The sequence below is a fragment of the Anopheles funestus genome, chromosome 2RL (assembly GCF_943734845.2).
Source record: "Anopheles funestus chromosome 2RL, idAnoFuneDA-416_04, whole genome shotgun sequence".
NCBI classification, from domain to species: domain Eukaryota; kingdom Metazoa; phylum Arthropoda; class Insecta; order Diptera; family Culicidae; genus Anopheles; species Anopheles funestus.
The window spans coordinates 44,081,621-44,090,655 of record NC_064598.1 but is presented as its reverse complement, the minus strand read 5'-3'; the positions used below and the strand labels follow the sequence as shown (position 1 = coordinate 44,090,655).

At 43.3% G+C, this 9,035-nt stretch overlaps 2 protein-coding genes and 1 non-coding gene across 5 annotated transcripts; all 3 read left to right on the top strand.

Annotated features, from left to right (window-relative positions):
* Nucleotides 1–1,209: 1,209 nt before the first annotated feature.
* On the top strand, nucleotides 1,210–3,989 carry LOC125760559 (transcriptional adapter 2B). Of its 3 annotated transcripts, XM_049420808.1 has the most exons (4): nucleotides 1,210–1,264; nucleotides 1,354–1,451; nucleotides 1,537–2,397; nucleotides 2,820–3,989. In XM_049420808.1, exons 1-4 carry the CDS (start codon nucleotides 1,258–1,260, stop codon nucleotides 3,423–3,425), a joined length of 1,572 nt encoding a protein of 523 aa, XP_049276765.1. In that variant the 5' UTR covers nucleotides 1,210–1,257; the 3' UTR covers nucleotides 3,426–3,989. The 3 variants fall into 3 exon arrangements, with proteins under 3 accessions (XP_049276765.1, XP_049276764.1, XP_049276766.1); XM_049420807.1 differs by lacking the exon at nucleotides 1,210–1,264 and having other exon boundaries at nucleotides 1,344–1,451; XM_049420809.1 differs by lacking the exon at nucleotides 1,210–1,264 and having other exon boundaries at nucleotides 1,344–1,451; nucleotides 2,756–3,220.
* Nucleotides 3,990–4,497: 508 nt separating this feature from the next.
* Trnai-aau (transfer RNA isoleucine (anticodon AAU)) lies at nucleotides 4,498–4,571 on the top strand. The gene has a single exon. It is a non-coding gene; the product is annotated as a tRNA-Ile (tRNA).
* Nucleotides 4,572–4,780: 209 nt separating this feature from the next.
* LOC125760553 (protein suppressor of hairy wing) lies at nucleotides 4,781–8,996 on the top strand. The gene is made up of 5 exons (XM_049420794.1): nucleotides 4,781–4,958; nucleotides 5,136–5,697; nucleotides 5,781–6,840; nucleotides 6,929–7,088; nucleotides 7,631–8,996. Exons 2-5 carry the CDS (start codon nucleotides 5,389–5,391, stop codon nucleotides 8,736–8,738), a joined length of 2,637 nt encoding a protein of 878 aa, XP_049276751.1. The 5' UTR covers nucleotides 4,781–4,958; nucleotides 5,136–5,388; the 3' UTR covers nucleotides 8,739–8,996.
* Nucleotides 8,997–9,035: the final 39 nt, after the last annotated feature.

Sequence of the window (9,035 nt, the reverse complement as noted above, 5' to 3'; positions counted from 1 at the left end):
TTTATTGTTTTTCGTTTCAATTCCGTTGCCATCTTCGTGATACTTCCTTCCTTTGGTTGCTTAGGTTAAATCAATTTCTTTGTAAAATCCACGTGGCAAACAAAAAAATCGGAAACAATAATAATACTATTTGATATTTGTCAGTTTGTGTCTATCCATTTCTTAATAAGTTGTATCACTTTTAAAAATCGAATGTATAATACTTACCAAAAAAAACACTGCTCAGCTGCTAGTTGTTAAACAAATTTTTTTTAACTGGTATTTAAAAATTTAATGTTACATATAATAACTTTACTCCAAATCCAATCCAAATTTTTTGTTATTTTTTTTATTTAAAGTATTATTTGAGTGAAAAGAAACTTATTTCAATAAATTCGCATTAAAATACATCAATTTATAAATTTTGCTAAATTTCCCCAAAAAAAGCTAAGGCATAGCCGTAGAATATTTACAAATTTATAGAATGTTTAATTTTTTTATTATTTTTCATTCTTTTTTTATTTAAAGCATTATTTGAATGAAAAGAAACTTAATTCAAAACATCAATTTATAAATTTAGCTAAATGTCCCATAAAAACGCTGAGGCTATAGCCTTAGGAGATTGGTTAATTTATAGATTTTATTTAATTTTTTTATAGATTTTTATTCTTTTTTTATTTAAAGCATTATTTGAGTGCAAAGATATTTATTTCAACAAATTCGCATTAAAATACATCATTTTATAAATTTTGCTAATTTATTTTTTTTTTGATTTTTTTTTTTGGGAAATGTCCAAGAGATGATTTTTTTTACGAATTTAACAGGCATTCTTCTGTTTTAAAAATAGTATTTACATTCAAAATAATTATATACAACACGTACGTACTTTAAAAAATAAAAACGCACTCGATTTTTTCAAACTTTACAATATTTAATGACACTCAACCGATCTAATTTTTAAATTTATATTTTTTTACCTTGTTATTGTCAGCAAAAGCGAGCTATCCTGGTCGTCGTTACAAAAAAAAACCGTTCATGGCGTCAAATCGCGCTTCGAATAGCGATTTTTCGCTGAAAATATACGTAAAGCGACTTTTCGCAATTTTTTTTGTATGAAGTTTCAAAAAAAAAACTGAATCGCGTTCGCAAACGCGAAAATTGCTACGCGTTTAGTGACGCAGTCACGCAGATCTGCTCGAAAGTCAACAGAAACTGCTCGACGGTAGGTCTAAAAATAAAATCAACCACGAATAATCGAAATTTTGCCTCACATCCAAGATGGCGGGTAAGTGCGAGCGTCTGTTCTGGAAGACGAAAATTTGTCGTGAATTTTCCCACAGTGTATCTAACCTTTATTTGCACTAATGTTCACAGAACTGTTCGCCAAATACACATGTACCAACTGCCAGGAAGATATATCGGGGATTCGCGTGCACTGTGTGGTGTGCACGGACTTCGAACTATGCCTAGCGGTAAGGTGTTGATGCAAAGACGAAGAAGAAAATGAAGAAGGGTCTCTCCCTGCAGCTTGCTTGAATGACCGTGTTTTGTTTACAGTGTTTTGCTGCAGGAGCCGAAATCGGACCGCATCGGAATGATCACTCGTACCAGTTCATGGATTCGGGAATACTTTCTATTTTCCGTGGCAAAAGCGGCTGGTCAGCACGCGAAGAACTACATCTGCTTGATGCTATCGAGCAGTACGGTTTCGGCAACTGGGAGGATATTAGCAAACACATCGAAACACGTACACCGGAGGAGGCAAAGGACGAATATGTGTCAAAGTTTCTCAATGGTACCATCGGCAGACACACATGGCAGACGGCTGTCGATCAGCGTCCGATACTGACCGATCACACCTCGGACGATACCGGGCCACTCAGTCAGCTGCTGATACAGAAGCTACCGCCGATGGACTGCACAGCCGAGGAAGCCGCTGCCCTGGGATACATGCCAAATCGGGACGATTTCGAGCGCGAATACGACCCAACGGCGGAACAGCTCGTTTCTACTCTTTCGTTACAGCCGGATGATGAAGATGTGGATATGCTGCTAAAATTGGCCCAGGTCGATATCTATACCCGCCGGTTACGGGAACGTGCGAGAAGGAAACGAGTGGTGCGAGATTATCAACTGATAGCCAACTTCTTCCGCGGCAATATGAAGCGTGCTAGACAGACCCGCGACCAGCGTGAGTTCCGCGAACGGTTACGCACTTACTCTCAATTCTACACGTCGCTAGAGTTTGAACGATTGATATCTTCCCTCGAACGCGAACGGGCGCTACGGATTCGTTTGTCTGAGCTAAACCGTTACCGCTGGAATGGCATTCAGCGCGTCGACGAATGTGTTCACTTCGAGCAGCATGTTGCCGCGGCACAGTATCGCAATACGGGACCATACGGGCATGGACGCACGGTATGTATATGCGTCGCTTTCCGCACCGGCGTGCCGTTGAAAGCCATGGAAATGGACCGGTATGGACACACTGATATGATTATGAAGCAGGTTGATTCATTGACTTTCGTTACAATGTTTCGTGTATTGAACAATCATTTCATTGCAATTATCGTGCTCCATTTCCATAGCATCAACATTATAGCACGCCGGCCGGGCACCGATTATACATGGGAGCTATTTTTGTGGATACACTTTACGCCAAATCGCGAAGTTAATCGGTCTCCATCTTTTCTCTATGTTCTTTTTCCCCCTTCTATACCCCGGGTCACGTGTCTGATGTGGCTGTTATGCTCTTGTTTACACGGTTCCGAAATAGCTTGCATGTATAATCGGTCCAAACGGTCAGTCGATCACCGGTTGTATACGACAAATTTTGACAGGACAACCGAAACAGAGGCGTCTCTGGAGAGATCGCCAAAGGGGCATCCTCGGTGTTGGGCAGCGGAATGGGCCAAACGGGAACAGCATCGTCGGTGGCGGCGGGCCTGGCGAGTGCGACCCAAGGGGGAGTACCATCGACGGTGGGATCGGCAAGAAGAAGCGAAAGCGACGTCCGAAGCTTAAATTCCATCGACCGAAAGCCCACGCACCTCACCGAAGACCGGGTTTGCTCCGACGACTCATACAGCAGCAAAAATTGCTTGGATAGCTCACAGCGGGAGGTGGTGACGAGCTCGGGCGCCTTGCACCAGTCAACGAGCGGCCAGAAGCTTCACAACCACCACCAGCACCATCCGGTGAGCGGCGGCGGCGCGGCCGGAAACCTGGCATCCGATCCAGCACAGCAGCCCGGCGGCCAGCTGCTGACGTCTAACGAAATTCAACTCTGCAGTTCGCTAAACATGCCCGTTACCAGATATCTCACGCTAAAAACGGTCCTGCTAAGCCGTCCCGCGTTAGACCACAATATGAATTCGGTGGCAGAGAGCATCGTGAAAAAATATCTGGTCAGCCGCGGTTGGTTGCAGACCAGCCCACAAAATTAGATTCATCAACAATCGTATCAAGGTGGGGAGTGGGATGGCGAGAATAACGGTGTGGGAATGTTGTACCGTATATTAGGCGCATTAGAAGACGATTTTAAATTGATGTTGATCGATCTCATACACTTGTAAACGGATGTAAATCACCGCGGTAGCGCACATCTCTCTCTTAGGACGTGAGTTAGGAAAACATTACGGAATAATACATTTAGCTGTGAAGCTCTACATTAGATGGGATGTAAATTTGTCGTGAACGGATTCTAGTTCCCTGCTGTACCCGCTAGCAGTTTGTCGGGAACAATCGTATACACACACAAACACTAGTATTGTGTAAGCAATGCCATAGTTACGTTATCGAAGTGTTGTAGTTCACATTCCCACTGTGTGATAGTAGACGCTTTTTTATGCAACTAAACAGATACATGATGGTAGAGCGCGTCTTACAGTAAAGTGGACAGGTGCAAGCAACAACTCAATCTCCACTAGGATAAAACAAAAAAAATGTATAAAGCGCAGGGAAAGAAGGTGTTCTTTAATCGTAAAATAAATCGTTATTATGTAAACTAATAGTTGGGTGAATCTTACGCAGATTCATGAGTCTGTATGAATCTTTGAAATCAGAAACGATAAATCTGTTGGTAGTGAATCATTCAGGTTTCATGAATCTTTGAGGATTTATTTGAATTTATGAGAATTCATTAATATTTTGGGAATCGGCTCATGTTTTGAATGGCACTTCACTGAAGATTCATATGAATGACTAATTTCAAAAGATTCAACAAGCAAAGCACTAATGTAAACCCCGGGCCTATACACTAGATCCGTGGAGAATAATTAAAAGTGTATCCCTAGTTTAGGCCAGAATAATTATTCTGATGGTTTTTTTTTACCTAAGATGATCATTGCTGCAGTTTTGGAACTTTTTAACCAATGATGACTTATTGAATTACTGCTAAGTAAAGCATCAGAACGATTTACCGCAAGGTGTTGCTTCAGTCTGCGGTGAATGCCTTGCATTCTATGCCTGAAGAATGCCTTACGCTCAAGTAATAGTTATAGAGTCGAAGCAGCATCTGGCTCCATAGCTCAGCTGGTTAGAGCGTCGTGCTAATAACGCGAAGGTCGTGAGTTCGATCCTCTCTGGAGCCAATAAAATCATTTTTTTTCACTACAACTTTTGTTTTGATGCTATTTAGAAGTAGGGAAAAAGAAATTTGTGTAATTAATTTTGTCACCAATATTATGTTGTATCGAAGATAACAAATAGAAAGTTCTCAAAAGTTATGCTGTATCATCATGACAATTTATGGTTTTTATGCGCCTAATTTACCACTACACATTTACATCAAAACGCCTGTTCAACTGCAACGCTGCTGACGTGTCTGCGTCACTGAAGTCGTAATGTCAAATCACGCTAGACATAGGGAACAATTAAGCATTGAGCTGCAGAAAACACGCACAATTCTCCAGGAAATTTCCTCCCCAAAGATGTGTTACGGTTGTGAAAAGCAGTGTTAAGTGATCCACTCGGCAAGGGTAAGCATTAAACTATGTAGACGTGAGTCGCATTGATTTTACCGTGGCTTAACTTTATGTGTTACGGTGCGCAAGCATCTTTACGTATGCAACTAGTTTGACATTTGGCAAGAGAGAAATCCAGGGCTTGGGGGTTGTTGTTGTTGTAAGCGCTAACTGTTGGACCTGTATTTTCAGCATTCCTGCACTGTATATCTTTCGTGCGTGCGATTGGTTTGGCTGTAGGCGCATACCGTGCGGGGTTAGAACAAGCGTATGCATATCAATGCTTACGGATTTGCCGCCTAAAGTGATTGCCGTGTTCTGCGTACGGTTCTGGCATTGGAGTGTAACGAAAAAGTGAAATCTAACTTACGGGGCCACAATCCAGATTGGCTTCCGACGACAGCAGCGACGTACCTTTTGCAGGCCTACCGCGCGCAATATCGAAATGATCGGTCGAAATTCTGTCAGAGCCGGGTCGCTCCGTACGAGTGGGACGAAGAAAAAAGAAATTTTGGTCAACGTTCAGGTGAACGGTAACGATGAGATAGATCTGGTACCAGTCATTAAAAAGCAGGAATATGGCAGCACATCCGATGACGTTCGGGATGGTGACGGAGAGGAAGATTACGAGGAACTGTCCGACAATCCGGACTCGGATCCGGATTTGCTCGAAACGGAAGACGGTCGATTGATACTGGACATGAAGCGCAGCAAGTACTGTGGGACGTGTAAAAAGATTTTCAAAACATCGTTGGTAAGCAGCGGGAGCTAATTGATCGTGCGATCGTGCATAAACCGGAAGTTTAAAACATCTGATACTATTTTACATTTTTTCAGGAACAAAAAAACCATAAATACAAGTGTCCCGGCGTAGTGGATGAGGTACAGGACGTTATCCTGAAGGAGCGTAAAGCGGCCAAACATGCGAACCCGGGTGAAGAGTTTCACAAGTACTGCAATCCGAACCCGGATAATCCGTGCTACTGCTGTGGGGAAGATGTGAGCACCGCGCACGTTGGACACATCCGGTGCAAATTTTGTCCCAAATCGTTCAAGGCGTACGAGTACATGGAGCGACACCTGAGCTCGATCCATTCGGACTCGGACACTTTTCCCTGTTGCTACTGCAACGCAAAGTGCAGCACGCAGACAATCTTGGAAGAGCATCTGAAGACGCACGACGAGGGCAAACCGTACGCGTGTATGGCGTGTGGGAAGGATTTTACCCGCCGCTACCATCTGGACCGGCACGAAAAGCACACCAAATGTGGTATGGTCCCGAAGGAGGTAGAGGTGCTACCGTGCGAGGTTTGTGGTAAGGAATTCACGCGGATTGACAATCTGCGTGAACATTTGCGCTCGCACATGGGACAGGGAGCGCGTAAGCGTGATTATCAGTGTCCCTACTGTTCGAAGTCCTTCTACGGGTCATCACTGCTAAACATACACATTCGTACGCACACGGGAGAGAAACCGTTTCCGTGCGATCTCTGCCCAATGTCGTTTCCGTCCACGGGAGCGTTGCGGAAGCATCGGCGCAAGCACACGGGCGAACGACCGTACCGGTGCAATGAATGTTCGGCCACGTTTGCTGCACGTGAAACGCTGAACCGGCACCGGAAAACACACACCGGTGAGAAACCGCACGAGTGTCAGGAGTGCGGCAAACGGTTCATCCAGGCCACGCAGCTACGGGCCCACATGCTCAATCACACGGGCGAGAATGCGTTCCAGTGCAGTGATTGCGATGAAACATTTAGCCGGAAGGCCCGACTGAACGAGCACATCAAGTTTATGCACAAGGGAGAGCAACCGTTCGAGTGTGACAAGTGTCCCAAAACGTTCCTGCGCAAAGATGATCTTGCACGCCACGAGCTGATCCATTCGGACGTTAAGCGTAAGTGGGAGGAGGATTTTTTTTCGTGTTTTGTTTCGTTGCGATCATTGTTTTATAATGTTATTTTTTGTTCTTCTTTTGCTTGCAGCCTATGAATGTTTGGTGTGTCGGAAATTTTTCACCACCAAAAGTGCTATCATGTTGCATCAGCGGACGCACACGGAGGAAAATCCGGTCCAGTGTAAGGTTTGCTCGGGAACGTTTAAACGGTCCGACTGCTTGATGCGGCACATGCGTTCAAAACATCGGTAAGTGAAAGGGTCAATCTGCAAGTACTTTCGTTGCTTTATTATCAGCCTCCAAATGTAAAAGGATTAAGCAGAGATAAATGAGTAATTCAATAGGTAAATTCATGTCAATGCGAATAATTTATGAGTGTTTCTCAAAGCAAAGTTTTACAATCCGTTATCTAATATTTATTAATTTCTTTACCCAATTTACGAACACTTAATGAGGACTTCTAAAAATATTTCAAATTGATTAATATTTGTTTTAATGATTTCTTTTCGAAGCAAAGTACTGACGAATTTAAAGCCATAATCCTCTTTTTTAACTTTAAACGTTTGCCATTTTTTAAAAAATTTAAGCTTTCATAACGAAGCCCATATTTAAAGCTGTAATTTAAATAATTGCGATAGTTTTTCCTTTAAAAATATGAAAATTACATTTTTTCGAACCTTACAATGTATCCTTAATTCTTTTTCAAATTGTGTAATGCTTTTTGCGATTGCTTGACGAATGATAAGATGAGTGATAAAATACTGATTTTCTTAATGGTCTTTACAAACAGTGACTATTTGGAAAAAATCATCGACGAAACGGAGAAAGAGCAGATGGAAAAGCGGGTCGCAAAGCGGGAAGCGGAAAAGGAAGCAACGGTGGAAATAGATGGTGCCGTCTACCAGATCACCACGATGGACGATGGCGCACCGAAGGATGACGCTTACAATACCCACCAAACGGTGGAAATGTTCGAGGTGGTAGAAATTCCGGCAAGCACTTCGGATTCGATTACAAACCTGCTACCTACCACATCGGTTCCATTCGAGCTGATACCGATAGTGGATGATACGGGTGCGATTTTGGGCGAGAGCGGTTTAGTCGATTTTATAGACAAACCAAATACTGATCCTATTCGGTCAACGGTCGAGATAGTGAAAAAGGAAAATGTTTCCCTTAATGAATCTAACTCTTCGGCAAATTCGTCTGTAATTGCACGGCCGAAACTAAAGGAATCACCCAGGGTAAGCAAGGTGGCTGTTGAAACGATGGTGGATGAGGGGGAATCGCCGAAGAGGAACGTTTCAAGCTCCACAAAACCATCCGGAACCGGTATAAAACCAAAGCCGGAAGGTGCAACAATGCGTTCGCCAAAAGTATCATCGCCGGTCAAAACGGTCACAAAGCAAACGAAAGAGACTTCCAGTCCGAAGGACCCGTTACCCACCAAACAGGTAAAGCCGGTCGCATCACCAACCACAACACGCCCGAAAGACGCTAAAGCAAAGGTAGCGAATGAAGCGAAAGTGAAGCGCAAACGTGAACTGAAACCTGCCGGTTCGAAGCGTCCACGCACGGATGAAGACAGCATACCGATCTTCCTGAGCGACGATATGTTGGAATGCAAAATTTCCGAACTGCTGCAGATGCTCATGGGTGACGATATGTTGCGCAGTTTCGGCTGGCCGAATGCACCGGTGGAGGAGGTGCTCGGGCGCGTTATCATGGGCTGTGGGCATCAGCCGGCAAAGGGCGAGGAGGCCGGTGACCATACGACACGTATGCGCGAAAACACAAAGATTCTGTTTTCCGTCACGATGGACGATGACGACATTAAGGCGCTGCTGAACAATCACACGGTCGATGAGGTGATCATGCACGTATTGAAGAACAAATAGGTAGGCAAAGTTTAACGGCGACATGCTCGTCAAGCTAAGGTCAGATACGTATCTGAGGTGCAATGGGTTCCAATTTTGCTACTATTTTTCCTAACTTCACATCTAATAACGCAATGTGTGGCCTTTTAAAGACCTTATAAACCAGTAAGGTTAGCTAGGATATATTTTTTTTATTAACAATTGAAGATTTAACAATGTTTTTTTTTATTATGCACGTTTATACTGATACAAGTATATAATAAACAAAAATTGAACTAATTTCACTGGGAAGTAATTTTTTGAATGTTTCGAAAATGG

Excerpts from the sequence above, each read along its gene's own strand:
- LOC125760553 (XM_049420794.1), top strand. The coding sequence starts at position 5,389 with ATGATCGGTCGAAATTCTGTCAGAGCCGGGTCGCTCCGTACGAGTGGG. Across the intron at positions 5,698-5,780 it reads AGATTTTCAAAACATCGTTG|GAACAAAAAAACCATAAATA; the intron begins GTAAGCAGCGGG and ends ACATTTTTTCAG. Across the intron at positions 7,089-7,630 it reads CACATGCGTTCAAAACATCG|TGACTATTTGGAAAAAATCA; the intron begins GTAAGTGAAAGG and ends CTTTACAAACAG.
- LOC125760559 (XM_049420807.1), top strand. The coding sequence starts at position 1,344 with ATGTTCACAGAACTGTTCGCCAAATACACATGTACCAACTGCCAGGAA. Across the intron at positions 1,452-1,536 it reads ACTTCGAACTATGCCTAGCG|TGTTTTGCTGCAGGAGCCGA; the intron begins GTAAGGTGTTGA and ends TTTTGTTTACAG. Across the intron at positions 2,398-2,819 it reads CATACGGGCATGGACGCACG|GACAACCGAAACAGAGGCGT; the intron begins GTATGTATATGC and ends AAATTTTGACAG.